Consider the following 21,168-nt stretch of genomic DNA (forward strand, 5'->3'; position numbering starts at 1 on the left):
GGAGTCGTTTCCCACAATGTTTTATACTTTGTTTTATACTATATTCGTTTTGAGTAATTACCAAACGTGTACCTTCCCTTTAATTAAATTTTAACATAAAGCTTGTACACAATTCAGGGCTTGAATTTGGGGGGGGGGGGAATTCACAAGACTACAGGGCATGTAGCTCAAAGCGTTGACTGGACAAGAATTATTTGTACAATACCAGAGTCGAATTGAAAGAAAAATTAGTGAGTCCTGAGAACATGCATTGAAACACACTACATATATAAGACTTATGTGAAGAATTTTGATCTCATTTCTCAATTGAGGCAGGACTACTCAATAGACCGTATTGAATATGACCTCACCGTTCAAATATCTGCCCTACAACATGGCGTCTGGAAATGCTGCGTGCTTCATTGATGTACGTGTTTGGACGCGCATATGATTTGCCCTACAAGATGGCGACTTTCATAGCAAATAAGGGGTTATTCAATACGGTCTACAGAATTCAAAAGGAATTTTTAAGACTTAAAGTCAACATTTAAACAAATGTTTTTGTTCAAGATATTACACAGGGCCAGCGAGGTATTATTCAACCACTGGCCTGACACTGAAACCACTGGCCTCTAGAGGGCCAGCGGTCCAGTCTTCAAGCCCTGCAATTCTGTTGCCAGTTCCTCAGTCTTTCTACTCCAAAACTAGCAGAGTATCAGAAACATTTCGCTTGAAAATACGCTGGATATTATATATTTCTTTAAATACAAGCTAAAATATTATTAATCAGATCAAATTAATGAGGATTAATGACAGAATTATTTTACTCCGAGTGATGTTAATTTTACAGATCCATTCACTATAATGAATTTATAAGTAAAAAAAAAAACTAAAACAAACTGAAGAAGCCAAATTGTACATTCTATTCGAGACCCTACTTTGAAAAATATCTTGATTTATTTTTGGACCGTACAAAATGTGTTAATTTGTACCCTAAGTATGAACTATGGATACAGTTCAAACAGGTAAATTTAAGCAAAATTTCAATCAGTAATTAAAGTGCTGTCATCAGTTTTAACAGCTACTGCAGTAATGTTTCTCAAGTTGTGTATTCCTATTGGGGATTATTCTTCCTGCCTGGACATATTCACTCTGAATTTTTGGCGATATTTCAACAACCCACCCCATTTTGTTTTTGAACTGAAATTTTCAGATAATAGCTTTGTTGTATTATATCTATATTTATATAGGATTGAAACAATCAAACCGTTCCAAAAACCAACTTTCCCTTTAAACATCACAAGTATAGTATACAAATATCGAGTGGCTCAGAGTGGAATGGGAGAAGTATTTATCACAAGGTAAAATTTGGACTGTTCCATTTCACGAGGCGAAGCCGAGTGAAATGGAACAGTCCAAATTTTACCAAGCGATAATGTTCCTTCCATTCCACGATTTAAAGCCACTCAATATTTGATTTATATCACTGACATATATAGATCCTTGTCATTTGATGTATTTTAAAAGTATAACATAATGAAAAATCATACAAATTCCACCAATCAATGACAAGGATCTGTATGTCAGTTATGTAACAAGTGATATTTACCTAGATACTCAATTTGATTCTAACGGCTATTCTATCTTTTAGTTTCATGACGACACAAAAATGGTTAGAGTTAAAGACAGAGTTTATAAATTATGCATAGGTAATAAGTGAGAATTGTTAAAACTTGGGTGTGATACTTATCAGGATTTATCGTACGCAGGTAACTATTTTTACTTGACCAAACCGAGTCAATGGAGTATTTTTGTGAAATGCCAACAAACGAAAGAAAACAAAAATCAAGAAAGAACTTAATTTTGAAGGGGGGAGGGTAAATTTGTTGCAAACTTCACAGGTCAGTTTGCTGCTGCAATTCATGATTGAATAATATTGTGATAGATGTTAAACTTTATTGATGTTAAATCTGCATTGGGTATAAAGCATATTATTTGGTTTAACCCTTACACCAATGTGTCTAAGGCACTAGTACTCTCCTGAGTTCTGTGAAAAAATCCACAGGCATATTACTCGGTTGGGATTCGAACCCACAACCTTTGCCAATCTAGAGCAGATGTTCTACCACTAGACCACCGAGATTGCCCGATAACTAGATGCAGTTTGAATCCTGTATTTTAGCAGTGGGTACCGCAACAATTTATATTAGATGTTAAATTTGCATCAGGGATAAATGATATTATTTGAATTCACCCTTTCACTGATCAATCACTGTACTCAATTCTTTCCCAAGTTCTTTGGAAATAAAATCACAGGCATAAAGTCTGGTTCATACTTCCTGTGAAAGCGAATGCGAAGCAAACTTTGACATCACAAATTCGCAACGAACAATTTCATAGCAGCGAAAACAGCACTGTAATGTAAAAATTCACACCGCATTCGCATACGCGAATAGAGAGGTTTCGCAAGCCTACTTTGTGTGTTCACGTGACACGTATCCGCGACTATCGTATTTTGCACACACGTTGGCTACAGATACAGGAGCTCATACACGTCGGTCGTACAAAAACGGATACTGTTTTGCAGCTTTTTAGCTGTCTTTTTGTCCTACATGTATGTCAAAAACATTCCCCACAGAATTGCTTTCACTGGTATCATGCTTGATATAGGATAAAACAGTTTTAGTCATTTGCAAGCAAAACAATGAAAAAATGCAGTGTATAAAACACAGGGTCTCTAAAGGTCATGCTTGTCGGGGAAAACACTCATGATGAATGCAAGTGCACTCAAGTGACACATACCTATATTTTGCAAGAAACAACATCCAACACGCGACTGTCAAGAACGGATACGGTTATCTTATCCGTAACTGTATCTGTATCCGGCGCTTGCGAAACCTCTCTATTGTTTCTTTCTCATGTTACTCTATGGTACCTGTCGCTACAGCAGATCAATCAGATTTTCCTTGTCGATTCTCGTGTTTGCCTGACGGACCACGGCTTTGGGAAGCTATAGAAATAAAGAGCACAACTACTATTAGTAAATGAGAACAATCAAGGAACTGCATGGGCAGCTATTGGGATAGTACAACATTGCTTTATGAAAAAATATCACGAGAAAATCATACAGAATGCTTCAGATTGCACTGTAGGGTTTTTATAACTAAGATTTACATTTTGTAGACAAAATTCTGAAGACCTTTTTTTGTAATTCAGCGTGCTTCAGCCAAACATGCAAATATTCCACAGTTTTGAAAAAAACCCTGTGTAGGACCTGCCATATACTTAAGTATTAGAAGAGGCAATCAAACAACATGCACACCTTTTTAAGGAGGTGGGTAGTCTCGGTGCAAGACATTGGGCATTATCATTCCACTACATGCGATTCTCCCTATCTGCAAACTATACATGTAGATGGATTGCACTACGCATCATCACCAGCCATGTTTGATGTACTTTACACGTGAAAAGTGCACACGCTGCGTGTGACTCTTGTGCACTTTTCACCTGTAAAATACATCAAAGATGGCATTCAATGACGCGTATTGCAAACCATCTATTATGCATACAAGGACCATTCAAGTTAACAGGCGCAGTTACGCAAAACTTGACACAAGAGAACGCCCTCTATCAGTGGAATAGAATTGCGTGTGGTGTTGAGAGTGTGCATGGGTTTACTAATAACAATGTAAGAGCGTCTTGCATCAAGACTAGGAGTGGGGGTGAATAGACCCTTCCCATGAAATATGCTAATTTCATTCCTGCATGCGTACATACCCTATTGGTTGCAAACGTGATAGAGACGTGCAATTGCAGATGTGCACAAAGCAGATGCACAATCGCGTCCTGGTCACGCCGCAATTAGCGGCATTCAAAACAGCACTTTTCCCTCATTTTGCCAATCAAAAAATTAGTGAGCACGTGCTATGTTCGTTTTACATATTTCAGGGGAAAGGTCTATTTGGCTAAAAGAAACTGAGCTTTGACCCCAAAAACATAGTATTTTTACTCACCTTTTCTGCTGGTGATTCATGACTGAAGTCAACTAACTGGAAACAGAACAGATTGATATAAAAAAAATGTGTCAACCAAAATTCAGAAGTGTTCGTGTCATAAATTTGAATCTTTAGTCCTCCTACACTTATATTTTGTAGTTTTACTTTATTAAACTCAAAATGGTAAAGTTAATTGATTTGGTTCATTCATTTTAAAACAAAAAATTAAGTATTGTATACAATCAAATAAAATCTGGTCTAGCGAGGTATTAGAAAACAAGCTAATATTACTCTATAAAAACAACAAACTAGAAAAGAATAAGTTATCACAAAGCAGAAATAACAAGATACACCACAGGCCAGTGTGCTGAAGGTTTTTTGAAAAGTAGCTCACCAGTGGCCGATTTCACAAAACTTTACGCAACTGCGTAAATCCACTTGCGCAACATGTATGGCGCAAGTTGTGCCATAAACGTTGCGCAAGTGGAGTTACGCAGTTGCGTTAAGTTTTGTAAAATCGGCTGGTGGTTAGTACTGTTAATACAGTGTGCGTTTCACTGCACCCAGATTTGAAACATGTATAGTCATAAACGTATCTTTCTGATTAAGGGTAGGCCTACCGATTGCAACCATTTTAGAGGTTACTTGAAAACTACAATCACACACACACACACACACCCCACACATGCACACACCCACTCACTTTTTAAAAGGGGCTATTCACATCTGAAAAGGAAGAACTATTGAGCATTATAAACAAGTAGGTTGCACATTTTTTCCTTAGTTAGTAGCCCACAGGGCAAGTTGAGAAGTGGTGTTACTAGCCCATGATAATTTCAGACAAGGTGTACGCCGGGCTAGTGTTTTAAAGGTAAAGCCCTGCTATTATGTTCATGTTCAAACAGGACAGACACTTATGCAAACTTATATAAGCCTGGACAAATCTCAGACTGATTAAGACTAAAAACCTGTAATACAGGGCGAAGAAATACAAAATACAAAATCTGGTTAAACAGACATTTACATAAATCAGCAAAACCATATTTTTTAAACACATAAAAAAAGGGGGAAAATAAAGAACAGGGAAAAGAGACAATCAATTTCAATGCAGAAAAGTTCAACAGAGTCAAAAGATTCACAACATTAAATATTTAAAACAATAGAAAGCAGAGCAAGAGAGGCATTTCTTGAGTGGCCCGATGCCCCTCCTAACACCACACTCTGCCTCCTTTGATGAAAAACACCAGAAATGTATAAACAGCTGTACAAGAAAAATGCAATAAGGATTTCAAATTTCAAATCAGGAAATTATGAAAGATATTGTTGAAATTCAAACAAACTTTACCTCAATACACACTGACACGTTAAGCCGGTTCATACTTCCTGCTTTTGCAAATCAAATTTTGACGTCACAAATTCGCAAAAGTTGAACTGTGTTCAACTCCTGCGAAACATTCGTTACGAAAACAGCCGAATATCGCAGAATGTATGAACTAGGCTTACCTTTTACTAAGGGCTTAAACATTTTCTTAATGCAATAAAGACAGTTTTACTGACCCTCTCGAGAAAGAAAAAAAACTTACCAAGCCAATCCCTGGTGAACTCTTGTCAACCCCCAGGGAGTTAGTCTTTGTCTCAAGCGCCGGCCTGACACTGACTTGTTGAGTCTCTTTGATGTACACTGGCGAGGAGTCTAATTCTAGTTGAATAGCGCCCTCTGTTGATGCATGAGAGGGCTTCGGGGGGTGAGGGGTGGTAGAGGGACTGGATGATGTCGTTGAGGTTCTTGAAAGGCGAAACTTTATCGGGCTGAGGAGTTGGAAAAAATGACAAATTTAATCACTTTTGATTTCCATCAGTAGACAGTTTTCAAAAACACAGTTTTTTTTATAAAAATGATAACAAGAGAGGCTAATATCCTAACTCCCGGCGATGAGAATCTAAATTGCAAGGAAAGAAAGCAAGAGTTAAAAATTACAAAGATCAAAATATAAAATAGCATCACCGCAATACGAGGTACATACATCTATGAAAAAGACAATAAATAGAAATAAAAGCATTGTATAAACAAACTGAATAAGTGGAAATATTAGCTACTTTTTTTAACCCATTTCTGCCTACCTTGGATTGGATATCACACTACTCGTTGAACTCCTCGATGTAGACGCAAAAGTTCTCAGCCGAGATGGCGTAGGAAGACCTGAACGTCGTCTCGCTGATCCAGCACTAGCTGGAATTGCTTTGGAGTCCGAGCGAGACGGGGTGGAGGGCGGTATCTTGGCGTGAGGGGTTGGAACTGATGATGCACTTAATGATCTATGAGCAGGGAGGGGAGAGGTCAAAGGTAAGTAAGTGAGGTGCAATGTATTAACAAATTAATATTAACACTGGATGCTTATAAAGCTCACGTATCGACCAATAAGGTACTCAAGGCACTTGCTAAACAAGGCGAAACATTTAAGACAAGTTTTTGAGATTTTTGAATTCTGAGATCGCTTATCATTAATGTAGCACCTTTAAGTAAGGGTTTACAAGGTGCTGTGGCGCATTCAGCAGCCACTGCCAGACTCATAGGGACAAGTGATATTGGGTTGTTTACATGCATTACACAACAAACAGGGCCTACAGCTTTATGTCCCATGCAAAGTTATGAAGCAATATTAGTTGCTTGTGTCTTGCTTAAGGATGCAAGTGTCAAGATCAGGCACAACATGGTAACCAGAATGAGGTTACCAGCCAAAAATTTACTGTGACTGGTATCCTGCTCATTTTTGCTTATCAGCAAACTGTTAAGCAATAACTAGTGCTTAGGCAATTTTATGTTTGGGCCTTGGTTTAACATCCTCACCTAGGTGTTGGTTTGCCTGCAGACATCTCACTTGACAAAATCCTCTTTGGGAGAGATTTCTTGGCTTGATGGATCGGGGTGCTTGGTGTTTGAGGCTGAAGGCGAGTCATCTGCTTGGTTGTGCTGGCTGTTAATCAAATCAAATAATAAATACTTGTTAGACAGAACACTGGGGGCTTGCATAGAGTGAAAGAGGGAGGCATGCTTCAAAATTACCCAATGTGTCAACCCATAGGCAACAGTCCAAAGTTCTTCTCATGACCCCTTGCACGCACGTCACATGCGGCGACTGTGCCACGCTCGCCATTTTGGTAGGCAATACCACACTAAACCTGAGCAAAATTACCCAATGTGTCAACCCATAGGCAACAGTCCAAAGTTCTTCTCATGACCCCTTGCACGCACGTCACATGCGGCGACTGTGCCACGCTCGCCATTTTGGTAGGCAATACCACACTAAACCTGAGCAAAATTACCCAATGTGTCAACCCATAGGCAACAGTCCAAAGTTCTTCTCATGACCCTTTGCACGCACGTCACATGCGGCGACTGTGCCACGCTCGCCATTTTGGTAGGCAATAGGTTTACATGTAAACCTATTGCCTACCAAAATGGCGACTGTGCCACGCTCGCCATTTTGGTAGGCAATAGGTTTACATGTAAACGCTGCGTCGCCTGAAATGCGCACTTCACTGAATAACGCACAGTGACATTGACCACCAGTATGGCGTATCTAAGATTATTCTGATGATGACATCAGGTGAATTGGGCCAATATCTCCTAATTGCCAAAATGATGGATTCACCAGAAGGACTGGGGCTAGCCACCACATGGGTCAGACATTCCAATCTAATAAAAGTCCAAATACTTTGGTATTGAGTGACATAGGAAAAGAGGATAAGGAAGGATTGAAACCAAGTCCACACAAAAAATGCTAGTCTGTAAGGGTTAAAGTCTTCAGAAGAGACTATGTTTTTGCAAGTCTACTCTAAGAGAACAGCTTTCAAACAACTTTCTTGAAACTATACTACTGTACTCTTTTAGAACCTTACCTGCAGTGACTGTTTTCTTTGGTGTTTCTTCAGTGCTTGCAACCTTGGCCCCTTTGGCTACAGCTTTGACTGGCTGTGGCTTCTTGGCTAGCACCATTGAGCCATGTTGACCGGGCTTGACGAGTTTCAATGATCGATTGGCTTGCACCACCCTGCGATTGAGAGAACCTTGCTGGAGTAGACTGGGCTTTGTTACTGGAGCTTTGGGGACGTTGGTTGCTGGAAAAATGTCACAGTCGAGAGAAACATCATCAAGTTATTTTCATAATGCCAGTTGGTAATGGATGATCATCATAACGAATATGTTTATTAAGTTACTGGACACATTTGGTAATTGTCAAAGACAAGTTTTCTCACTGGGCGTATCCGAGCATATGCTTAACAAAACAGATCTGTGAAAATTTAAACTCAATTGGTCATCAAAAGTGAGAGAATTTATGAAAGAAAAAACACCCTTGTTTCACACAATTTGTGTGCTTTCAGATGCCTGAGAAAGGCTTCAGGCCTGAAGTCATCCCAGATTCAAACATTTTAGTGAGAAATAACCTTTAAAACATCCATCTTTCTTCAGAGAGAGTCGTTTCTCACAACCTTTTAATATACTAGATCAACAGCTCTCCATTGCTTGTTACCAAATAAGTTTTTATGCATATAAATATTTTTAGTAATTACCAAACATGTTTTAATTGTTCTGATCAAAGCCATAAATGAACCTCTATTCTAGTTATTGTTATTTTTATTGTTGATGAACATGCACATTAGTGGGGAAACATTAATGACATACCTGTTGCTTTGGCATCAGTGGACCCACTGACAGGTTGTCCTGATGATCCAACTCCACTTTTGTCCTGTAAACGTCGTGATAAAACACATCTGTATTTGTTAAAACACCTCAGAAGAACTTGAAATGACCTTAGCAAAATTGTAACCGAACTTAAGTTTGATTTGGGGTTTAACAAAGAAACAACTACTAGAGCGGGATTTGAACCAATGACCTCCGGGCTAATGTACTGGCGCTCTACCGACATAACGCTACACGTAGATAGCTCAGTTGGTATAGCGCCAGCTCAGTAATCCGCAGGTTGTTGGTTCAAATCCAGCGGTAGTTAATTTGTCTTTGTTCAACCCCAAATCATTAAAACAAACTACCCAGTCAGTTTCCCTCAAGGTTTAATATTTGATATCCAAAATACAGTTTGGAAGCTCAGATTTTCTGACTTTTGTGTTAATTGCACTCGAAGTTGCTAACATTTTTAGATGTAATTTCCACAAAGAAAGTGATAATTTACATAGCATAACTTGTACTCATTACAGGCCCTGTTTTCATAACTTCTGCCACTTTTTCAATCTAACCTTAAGATTGAGATTGCCCAATATAGGGCGCTTTCCTTTAGGTATGCCCAGATGGGGGATAGGTGCCTCAAAGGTTTCAGACTTCACACTGCTACCTCCCTCCGAGATGTCTTCAGATTCACAGCTATTCAGACGTTTACGCTTGGGAGGGCTGTATATTTTCTTCCGCAAAAGTTTGTCCGTGCTGGTAACGGTCGAGGGCTGTATTTTAAAGTGACACAAACAAGAATGATTAAAAGTAGAGCCATTGCTTGGTTTTTGTCAACGTCATGTTGATTTGTAGGCAACATTTGTATAAAGAAACATACCATAAAACTCACCTGTAAAATTTTCAGCTGAATGCAGTGTCTCTACTTGCTGAGAAAACAGCAAAAAAATAAAAATGTGAGGTCTTTCCAAAAGAACATCAAATCAGGCCACATTAGTGAGGTGACAGTCAGCTTTTTAACCGTACCTCTGGCCGTAGTATTTTCAAATGAACATAAACCCTCAGAAATATCAGAAATGATTCATGCATGAATTGTTTCTAAGACTGAAATGTTTTCGAGCCATTATACTTTTAATAATAGTGGCTTCTTATATAGCACTCAGGTCCGTCACGCAGTGACACTTCAACATTATTACCCCTGGTCACCGGGCCTTAAATCATTCCTTAAACCATCTCAGCTCCCTAGGGAGTATACAGCCTGTGCGCAAAATATGTAGCGCAATCAAGGCTAATCCAGCACAAGAACCAACTCTGCCCTCACAGGTACCCATTTACCCCTGGGTGGAGAGAAGCAATTACAGTGAAGTGTCTTGCTCAGGGACACAAGTGTCACGACCGGGATTCGAACCCACACTCCGCTGAACAGAATCACCAGAGCTTGAATTCAGTGCTCTTATCCGCTCGGCCACGACACCCAACTTTTAAGAGGAATCCCTTCTCAAAAAATTTTATACTCTCAATCAACAGCTGCAGTGCTTCTCACTAAGTAAGTTTTATGGTCATTAATTTATCAATCTACGATTGACCCTGCCAAAGAAGAAAAACATATTTTTTATGAGAAAACATAGGCCTACCTGTGGAATTGTTGCCTTCTTCAAGCCAGCAGTCATCGGCAACTTGGATAATTTCCTTAATCCTCGTACAGGCAGCTTTGATTCTTTCTTTATCTGACTCTCCTTGCTCCCTGCTGCGTTGAACTGCATTACTTTGGGTTTATCTTGGGCCAGTTTAGAGACGCACTCATCAGCCGACGGTAAATGCTGTGGAGGTGGGGTACCCGCTGGGGTAACGGCCACTACGTAGGTCCCACGGCGTGGGCTCCTTATCTCTTTCTTCACCAATAGTTTAAAGTCCTTTGCAGCTGGTTTTTGCGGAAGCTGCCCCACCTTGTCATGAGCGTCTTCCTGGATAACGGATTTTGTACCTGGATCAGACCTTTGCGTCTCAGCATCCGAGGCTTCTTTGTCTTTTTCCGTCTCGTCAGCGACCGACGAACCACTTCTCTCGTCTCTCTTGGTCAACTCCATCGCGACTTTATTTGCCTCAAGGAAGAGCTCTAAATATTGTTCCACATTGAGGGGACTCATTGGTTTATTGTCATCGATAGGTGACTGGCTGTTTAGCTGAGTCTTCTTAGCAACACAGCTCTCTGTGAATCCAACCGGACCGAAGAAGACTTCATCTTCATCATCAACATCTACAGCTTTTGAGCTATTGGAAAAAGTTTTTATTTCATTAACCAACTTCCCCATTTAAAAGTTACTTTTAGATTTTACAGGCTACAACTGATGACTATTACAATCTTAGACTTAATATCCATTAGATTCAGAAGTTTAACAAGAATTGTTTTAAACTATCTTAATTTTGCATCGGGGATAAAGAATATTAATTATAGTTCTACCCTACACCCCTGTACTTTCCCGAGTCCCCGAGCTCTTTGAAAAAAAACTGCCCCTAGCTACCGGGCAATCTCGGTGGTCTAGTTGGTAAGACACTGCTCTAAAATTGCAAAGGAAGATGGTTCGAATCCCACCCAAGACCTATGCCTGTGATTTTTTTTCACAGATCTAGGGAAAGTACCGAGTACACATTGCTAACACACATCGGTGTAGGGGTTAAAACAAATTAAGATTATAAACTACTAAGTAATAAATTGCGAGTAAAACTGACTCGGTGATTGGAAAACATCTTTTGACAAGCAAAGAAAAATTTAAAGAAGCGTGATTCGAACCAAAGATTTTATACAATCAACATACCGTTGGACTGGTGAAACTGGAAGGTCAAAATCAAACTGTTCACTGTCAATCAGGTGCTCATCTACAACAAAAAGAATCAAATTATAGCAATTAGGAATTTGCCATAGTGCAAACAGTGTATAAAAAACAAATCCTGGGTTACATTTTGGTCAAAGGTAGAATCATCATTTATTTTCTTGTCAACATATTTATCAAGAAATATATAATGCCAGTCACCTGTGTAAACTTAAGTTGAGTAAAGTGTCCACTTGTTGAGACAACACGGAAAAACTGACATGGTGACAGTGGGTACCAAGCATATCTTTCCAACAAGGAAATTTCCAAAAGTCATCTTCAGGCATACTTTGGAGATCTTAACTGAGTTGACTTCCTTTTATGAAAATAATTTCACTGGATGTTTACTACTTGTACCATTACCACCTTTATAAGTAGAATTTCCGAAAGTCACTATGGTATAAGTCAGGGTTTTTGTATTTTTTCGTACAAAAAACATTTATTGTTTGTGTATGACCCACATTCTTGTTTGCGGATCAGCCCACAACTTGGGCATGGGAAGTGATTATTCAAGTTAGCTCTGTCTAAGCTTTTTTCTTTTTTAATAAAAAAATCTATTGTACCTGTAAAATCCGGCCAATTAGGCGATTCAAGACTTGCAGACCCCAGACTACTCTTTTCTGTCGAGCTTTTTGAAGATCTCTTCTCGCCAGCGATCATCTCTGCCCTAGGAGGATCTGAACCAGAGACATCACAATCCCCTTGTGGCTGGTTGGCTAACTCTTCATTTGGCTTTCCATTGGCTGGTGGTAACGAGGTGTCACTGCTCGGCTTCTGGATGACAGGTGAATCTAGATCTAATAACAGGCCAACCTCGGGCTCTGAAAGATTGAAATACATATAGTACAGGCATGATACTATTTGGTTCATGGAAAAAGTCCTGAATATTTTATTGAGTATTTGGGGCTGACCTACATGTATATTTGATGGCATATCGTGAACAAACAGTCAAGCACACGGCACACAAGCTCTAGTGTCATTGCTAATTGTGTATCAAAATAAAATTATTGTGATCTCGTGAAGTTTCCTGTTTTTTTTAAGACACTGGACACTATTGGTAATTGTCAAAGGCCAGTCTTCTCACTTGGTGTATCTCAACATTTGCATAAAATAACAAACCTGTGAAAATTTGAGCTTGATTGGTCGTCGGAGTTGTGAGATAACTATAAAAAAAAAAAAACCGTTGTCACACGAAGTTGTGTGCTTTCAGATGCTTGATTTCGAGACCTCAAATTCTAAACTTGAGGTTTCGAAATCAGAATCCTGGAACATTACTTCTTCTCAAAAACTACGTCAATTCAGAGGGAGCCGTTTCTCACAAAGTTTTATACTATCAACCTCTCCCCACTACTCGTTACCAAGTGAGGGTTTATGCTGATAATTATTTTAAGTAATTACCAATGACTCCAATGCCTTTAAGAAAAGGGGAAAAACTAAACCTTAATCTTTGATGAGTTATAAATTCAATGAGTCCCGCACCACACTTACCGATATGTTGACATTTTTCTCTAGATTCCATGGTTGTATTCTGATGTATAAAGTCAACTGAGCTGAAATGTGTGTACATAGAAAACAAAATCTAGTAAGTTGGGTTGGTAAACAGGTTGGTTCTCTGGTTGATAAAGCAGAATCCCAGACACCAGAAAGCGATTCCCTTGCGGTCCATATTTCAATGCATTGCTGTGTCATTGTCAGTTGTCACTTGTCAGCTCCACTCAAATGACAATAAGAAATGGTAAACAACTAAATAATACTAAGGGAATATTACAAGAGTCCATTGAGTTCTTCGGCTGTTTGAAACCGGCAGGATCTTGGCCGTGCGAGGCGAGAGCCTTTATCGCCTGGCCACGACCCTGCAATTTTTTTTGCAAGGTTTTAATCAACTGTTTAAGAACCAGTCACTAACCTTTTATTCCAATTCACAAAATGCCCTTTTGTTAAAAGGTGAAACAGTTTCACAGTTCAAATCTTTTGTGACAATGTTTTAAGTGCGTTGGATGGTGTGTATATATATACGCACGTATACACACATTACAGGATGTTACTAATACTACAGCTATGAATTATGTTCCGCGTAATAAAATTGGCGTACATGAGCTTGCGCGCCAGCTAGTCTTTATCAATCGTTTAAGCATGACTGATAATGACAAAATTTTGAGAAAAAGGAAAAGGAATACGCTGTATACAGCCAGCACCCCAGTTACTGGGTCTACCCTTGCCTTTGGCTTGGGCCTTTATCGCACGGCCACGACCCTGCCAATTTTGAGCAGCAGTTTAAAAACTTGTCGCTACCCTTTAAAAGTTTTATTCCATTTCCAGTATTATATTAAAATTAAATAAATAAACATGATAAGATAAGGACAGATAAATGCTTTTTTGTAAATAACACTTAAACAATATTGTTCTATAATAGTATATTAAATATAGACAATGAGATTCGTTCCACTATCGTCTCCCATTAGCATTTAGTTTGTTTGGAAAAACAAAAACAAAAATAAAACAAAACAGGACTGCCCAAATAAATTAAATACGTCATTAATGCAAACAAAATAATTTTGCAATGAACAAGAGTGACACTGAAGAATTTGACAACCACCGATGGTTATCCCTTCCCATCATTAAATATTCAAAACATTAAACGTTACTTATCAAGTTGACAAGAAGGTAAATGTTTAAACTGATATAAAATATAGCCATTTTTATACATGAAATAGGACACAATCATTTATTTACCTTCGTCTTGCTTTGGTTTTTGGTTGACCAGTTTACTGTGTTTCAAAATTGGTACAAGGATTTTAACTTATCACGTGATTGCATACTCCATTTGTATTTATGGGTAAAGCGTACATATTTTTGTATCCATTTTTATTTTTTTTAAACGGTAATTTTGAAACAATTTTTATTAAATTGAATTCCAATATGTGTTTTTTATAATAATATAAAAGTTTTCTTCTAAAATAATGAAATATCAGGTCATTTTAAGTTTGAACATCCAATTGTTACCCCTATCAGATAATGGTTTATTCTGGTCCTTTCTCAATTAGCAGAGCGCCACCATTTGGTGAGATTGAAACAGTTGCTGTCTTTGTTTTTTAGTATTCAAACAAGAAGTGTAGGCTAGAACAAAATTATCAATTGTCAACAATCTTTTATTTGGCGAGAAGTTTGATGTTGATATTATTGACGTCTATTTAAGGTAATCTCTTTTCCGAATTTATGACCGTTTATTTAATCAATTGACTCCGGGTTGTAAGACTAAGAGTAATTCAATTACGGTGATCAGCGAGCCACACCCAGCATTTTTCTGCACTGGCAATGGCATGGCACAGACACAGCACAATACACTGACACTAGTGACAGACAGCATGGACAGGAGCCCAATTTCGAGCAGAAAATACTGCTCGTCAAATTACTTTGCTGAACAAAAATTTAGTTATTTAAATATAAGGATAACTTTCTGTATGGCGCCACCACTTTTTCACTCATTTTTTTTACAAAAAGGGATATATCAATCAGGTAAATTAGATACTGTAGCGTCATACATTATCGACCCTCATATGTTTTCGGTCCCAAACTTTGAATCCCGTTTACCGCGAAATTGTACAAGCTGCACCGGTGACAGAAGCTATGCAGTTTACTCACGGTCTGTATTTTAATCATGCTGAGAATAAAGTTTCCTGTCGTTGGTTATGCTCAAACATTTATAAAATGATTGATTTCAAACATTTATAAAATGATTGATTTTTGGTACTAATCACTAGTGCATTATTATGCCAACATTCAAATGAGTCAAAGAAACATCATCCAACCTCGAAAGTTCAAAACAAAATTACTATCTGCTAGATTGAGTTTCATTCTACTTTAGTCACTAGATGGATCACGTGAGGTGGTTACTATTTGGGATTCTATGGTGTGCAAATGTGGGGAAAATATTAAAATATTTTAAGTGAAAAAGACAACAATTTTGTTGTTGATTTACTGCATACTGTAATAAATTCCGATGAGCGTAATAAATATTAAGTCTACATTAAAGAGAAAATATCATAGATTGGTTTCTTATCTCCTGAAACCAAACATTACTGGTCTGAAATGGGGGAAAAAGGATTTGTTATGAAGTGTGAGTGCATCAAGGAGGGGTGGGGTGTTTTACTTTCATGCCTTATGATATCTCTGGATTTTAATATAGTAGTAGCCATAATTCCTTAGGACAAAAATGTAATTAATTTTGTTAAGTAGTAATTGAATAATATTTTTGATTTATTTTGCAAACATACTAGCTTCTGAATATTCATTAAAATACCAACCAATGAAAGATGTGAAAACATATGACGTTGCTCCAATGTCGTGCATGCATAAGCACTGTTAATGGCGGACTGTCTCTCGCAACGTAAAACCAAAACTTTAAAAATTTCAACACACCATGAAGTGAAATGGTTATTGTTAAAAAATTGGATAGATGATTTGAAAAAAATATATTTAGTTTTTGATTGTGAACAATTTTCCTGTTATCCTACTGAAAACACATGACACCAGGATATATATTATTTTATTTCGAATAAAAAAGTGGTGGCGCCATACGGAAACTTTTCCAAATATAATTTTGGCTGGTAACCTGTTTCTGGTAAATAATTATATTCTGTGTCTACTAATTTTACTTAGAAAGTGTTTGTGCTTACACTACAGGCTTTTTTAATGAAAGATGATTTGAAGTCTGTCAAAGGGTCAACTGTTTTGCCTGTGTGGTAAGCACAAATTCCTTAGCTAAGCTAGAAAATGGGTATACGGGCATTCAAGCAATGTAACTTCTGAACCATTGATTGTGGGCACAGAGTAGGAGTACCGGTACCTTCCAGCCAGCTAGTTTGAGAAGTCCCTTATGAATTACGACCTTGCTTGTTGATGATGTCACTCAACAATACTTTGTAATAACTGTCAAATGGATACAAGAGTTGATTGTAGTGTTGCCTTTGATTTTGAAACAAATTTCAAACTTATTTTTGTAAAAGTGGTACTGGTTAACTGGATAATCATTTTATTCCTTTTCTTTTTTATTTCAGGTGAGGCACTTGGATGCCGGGCAAGAAAAGTTTGTAAAAAACTGAAGACAACAAGTTTACTTTTAAACAAGTTTGATTGATCAGCTGAAACCATGGGTTGCCGATACACATTCACAGGCTGTATGTCTGTGTTGGCCAAGGTGCTCTGCATTGCTGTACTCGTTCTACAGTCTGCTCTCTTAGACTACATCATCATCAAACTGGATACCAAGGCCTCTACCGCTGGACGATATGTCTGGATTGCTCTAGATTCGATCGTTGTTATCTTCTGGATCATCGCCATGGTGTTTTCTTACAGATTTTTTAATAAACCCCGCCCAAAGAAAGTACCAGAAGAAGGATTCAGTGGCAAAGACATCATCAAGACGGCTCTCCTCAAGGAACTACCCTTTTCTTACGTCTCGTGGCTTCTGTATTCCATCGTCCTCGTGGTGAAAATCAACCGAATGTTCTTTTCTTTTGCGGAGAAGCTAACATCCCAGGATGAGACTCTACTATCCAACACCTCTCTGAAGATAATTCTATCTCTAGCCGGAGTCATCTTTGCTTTGCTTGCGTACGCTCATCACGATGAAGCGCACAACACAAAATATAAGCTGTTGATCGAGAAACTTGGAACTGCCGTTAGTATAGACCTTCTGGACTGCATTATGTTACTGGACATTCTATTTGTGGTTGACAACGGCATCCAGTTAACATTCAGGTTTGATCATGTCGTACGAGCATTTTCCTCAATCTGTATCCTATTGCCGGTCTTCCCTCTTCTTGCTCTGCGGGTTATGTCGGCGACTGCGACGGCCAAGAACGACAAGATCTTTTCTCTTGTGATGGTGTTGAACAACATCCTTTACATAGTCTTGGTTAACATCCCACTACTTGGCATCAGGTTGTTTCTATGGTTCCACCACGATGTGGACGTCACAACTTTCCTGACTAAGAACGTGATGGCAATCTTCAAGGGGCTTCTAGACATCTACAAGGAGTTAATAGAATGGAGGCGGAGCACTTCTCCACAAGAGATCGTTCAGATGGAGCCTGTTGGAGTTTAAGTGAAAAGGATCTGTAAGGAGCAAAATGCTAGTAAAACAAATATTTTTTTATCAAATTGCATGACTTGTAAATAGTTTGATATTAATTGCTTTCAATAATTGCGAAAATTAGTATAGGCCCTAATTCAATATCTTCATTCTTTTACCTAACAGCAATACCGGGTATGATGCACAAAGTTTTAAAGGTTCAAGAAAACAATCATTTTTCCTTTGAAATAATTTTTAAACATTTTTTCATTTAAAATTACTATTGTGCTACTAAAGTGGTCTTAAGTTATATCATGTATTGCAGTTATTTGCCTCCAAGTTGCATGTAAAAGTTGGTGTATGGGTAAAAACCCAAATTAATATTCTTTATCCCCGATGCAAATTTAACATCTATTATATGTAAAAGTTGCCTGGTGTGACACGGCACTCAGAGTTAACTATATTTTTGACGTAGATAATTGTGTAATATATTTTTGTTGCTGAAATTATATTTCAGGTACATTTCTTATTTTTATAACCTTGTAAATTTGGTTACAAGTCATTTTTATTTTGATGAGATGACTACAATTGTGTCTTGAATTTGTTTGAGCGCAATTTAACAACTTTGCACAGTTTCACATCACGGTTTCTAACTTAAAAAAATTATTATTATAAAAAAGTACATTATTTGAAACCATTGCTGGATAGGTACATTACAGAATTGGTTTTTGCTAACACAACAGTTTTTGGCACGTACATGTAAGCACTTTATGTAATCCACCAGATACAATAAACTGACACACCTGTCACGAGAGAATAGTGAAATACCGATTACAAATTTTGCATTGCTTGATGCCAAAACAAAAATGAATAAAATGCTCACTGCGCGATAAACTCCAAACGCGAAATTAGACTTTTTGCTTCTCATCAAATATGACATTTCAGACAGAAATATTTCAAGGGATTATTTCTACTATCATCATCATTAGACCGTGTAAGTTTTATGTAAATCTGTGATCTTCACGATTTTTATTTCTGACCAATTCTGTAACAGTCCTTTAAATACATGTAATATTTATAGAGTTCTTTGGAGAAAAAAAAGTCAATGAAGAAATTTCAGTTTTGTATAGAAGTTGGATGAAACCCTTGCAGGGAAAACCCACAGCCACATTCATGGCTCCGGTCATTTAATCGAACCCGGTGTGGCAGTTTCAACTTTCCGCTGTGTTTGGTTTTCCGCTGACCAAATACGGTAACATTACGTCATGCGACGCCTGCGTACAGCAAGCGAAAGTAGTCAACTTTTAGCGCCGTACTATGTCCCGGAAAACTGAAAACGGCGGAAGACTGAAACCGCCACATCTGGCGGGTCCACAGAGGTGAAAGGCATGGAAAGAAAACAACCAAGTCAACTTGAATACACTAATGATAGGGCCTATAACAACTTAATTAATTAGGCCTAATCATTAATATTTAAGGTTTTTTTATTTAAATGTAAAAAAGTGTAAATATGTAACTTAACTTAGTGTGCTGTATGATGCTGTGCTTTTACACCTATGTACTTGAAAGTGCGTTAGATTGTCTGCATACCACTCTGTAATAAAATATACATGATAACCTTTAGCTTACATCGGATTCACAGAGGGGGTTAAACCCTTTAGTCCCAAACAACATGTCAATTGGATTTAAGTAATAAGGGTCACAGCTCTACGGGGCTTGATTTCACAAAGAGTTTAGATTTAAGAGATGTTAAATTTGCTTTGGGGATAAAGAATATTAATTTTTTTTTTTTTAACCCATACACCGATGTGTGCTAGCACTGTATACTCAGTACTTTCCCGAGTCCTGTGAACAAATATCACAGGCATATTACTCGGGTGGGATTCGAACCCACAACCCTTGCAAATCTAGAGCAGCGTCATACCAACTAGACCACCGAGATTGCCCGCTAGCTAGAGGCAGTTCGGATCCTATGTTTTGGCAGCGGGTACCGCACTGATATAATAGATGCTAAATTTGCATCGGGGGTAAAGAATACTAATTTTTCAATTTAATTTTTTATTTTAGATTGATCTTTATTGCGAAGCAATCTTATCAGAATGTGATGTCACAGTTCCAAATACATGTAATGTATGTGGTTTTTGGCTTTTGAACTTTCAAAGAATCTTGCATAATTTTCGTGTGCTTAGCTGCTTGTTATGCTTAAAGCAGCTCTATGAACTTGGGCCCAGGACTTTGTCTTCTCAAATTCACAGACTTGTACCTCATAGAAATATCAGGGATCATTTACAGCATCCAAGGTCTTTGGAACTATGTGTACTTGCTTCAGCTGTGGTTAAATCCCATCTTTTCAATCTTTGGTCTGCTGTTAAAAAGTAGTGTACTTTTGGTGTGGTTTCTAATACTGATTAGGATTTTAATAATAATAATAATAATAATAATAATAATAATAACGAAGTTTTATATAGCGCACGTATCTACCAAACGAGGTACTCAAGGCGCTTAGTATATATTAAGCGCATTAAGCAGACACAGCCAGGAACACCGGGGCGAACCCCTTCTCTTTTCGATAAGTGCACTGGGTTCTTTTACATGCGTTATACAATACATGGGACCAACGGCTTTACGTCCCATCCGAAGGACGAAGCAATGGTTAAGTGTCTTGCTTAAGGACACAAGTGTCACGGCTGGGGATTCGAACCAACACTCTGCTGATCAGAAACACCAGAGTTTGAATTCGGTGATCTTAAACGCTCGGCCACAACACTTCTGCTTTTAAAGCAGAACCAAAATGTCCTGCAATGATTATTGGTGATGCAGTAACCAGTGTAGATTGTAAAACAAAAAAATAGTGTTATGAATTGGTCAGCAGAATTGGACGGAGGACCATCCCTAACTAATGTACAGTACATTCATGACGGTCTAGTCATAGAGTAGAGTAGAGGTAATTTTTAATGGATTTGCTTAAAGTGTTCTGCAACTATTGACTCGTACTTCATATAATGTTTACTGTAGAAATGTAAGATTGGAGTGTTGTCACAGTGCATATTTTTAAATAAAATCAACAAAGTAAAAGTAATGTACTCCGGTTTTAAATAATGCTTAGATTGTCAATCAGAGTACACTAATTTGGTGATCAAATTCTTGTGTACTGGTGTCAAAGTACAGTAGTCTTGGTTCCTAAAACCATGGTGTTTGCGCGTAAACCAACAACCATTGTTCTGATCTACCGCAGACTACACGTTTGTCCCAGCACCCTCCAATTTTATTAATAACAAGCATCTGCAGTTTGCCGTGTACATAGATCTTAATGTTGTTTGCGTACACGCAAACAACATGGTCTTGAAACCAAGAGGCTAGTGTAGTCGGGGATTTTGTCTCCAGGTGTGTGTGTCCCACCATACACACGATAAATTAACAGAGGCTGACGATGAACGAAAATGATTCAAAAAGATGGCACTATCATTGGGTCATAATCATATGAATCTATTAAATTAACACCCATTAAAGACGCTGGACACTTTTGGTAATTGTCAAAGACCAGTCTTCTCACTTGGTGCATCTCAACAT

The 21,168-nt window shown here is 38.0% G+C and overlaps 2 protein-coding genes across 2 annotated transcripts; one reads left to right on the forward strand and one right to left on the reverse strand.

The window, feature by feature from the left end:
* Positions 1–2,143: 2,143 nt before the first annotated feature.
* On the reverse strand, positions 2,144–14,323 carry LOC117306944 (mucin-5AC-like). Its single transcript, XM_033791532.1, has 13 exons — positions 14,259–14,323; positions 13,014–13,075; positions 12,089–12,346; positions 11,472–11,532; positions 10,290–10,926; positions 9,228–9,428; positions 8,659–8,722; positions 7,875–8,093; positions 6,823–6,949; positions 6,096–6,290; positions 5,558–5,783; positions 3,993–4,028; positions 2,144–2,989 (listed from the first exon to the last, which is right to left on the reverse strand). Exons 2-13 carry the CDS (start codon positions 13,042–13,044, stop codon positions 2,921–2,923), a joined length of 2,124 nt encoding a protein of 707 aa, XP_033647423.1. The 5' UTR covers positions 13,045–13,075; positions 14,259–14,323; the 3' UTR covers positions 2,144–2,920.
* A 305-nt stretch (positions 14,324–14,628) lies between these two features.
* Positions 14,629–17,939, forward strand: LOC117306968. Its single transcript, XM_033791570.1, has 2 exons — positions 14,629–14,721; positions 16,583–17,939. Exon 2 carries the CDS (start codon positions 16,675–16,677, stop codon positions 17,629–17,631), a length of 957 nt encoding a protein of 318 aa, XP_033647461.1. The 5' UTR covers positions 14,629–14,721; positions 16,583–16,674; the 3' UTR covers positions 17,632–17,939.
* Positions 17,940–21,168: the final 3,229 nt, after the last annotated feature.

The sequence above is a fragment of the Asterias rubens genome, chromosome 2 (assembly GCF_902459465.1).
Source record: "Asterias rubens chromosome 2, eAstRub1.3, whole genome shotgun sequence".
NCBI lineage: Eukaryota > Metazoa > Echinodermata > Asteroidea > Forcipulatida > Asteriidae > Asterias > Asterias rubens.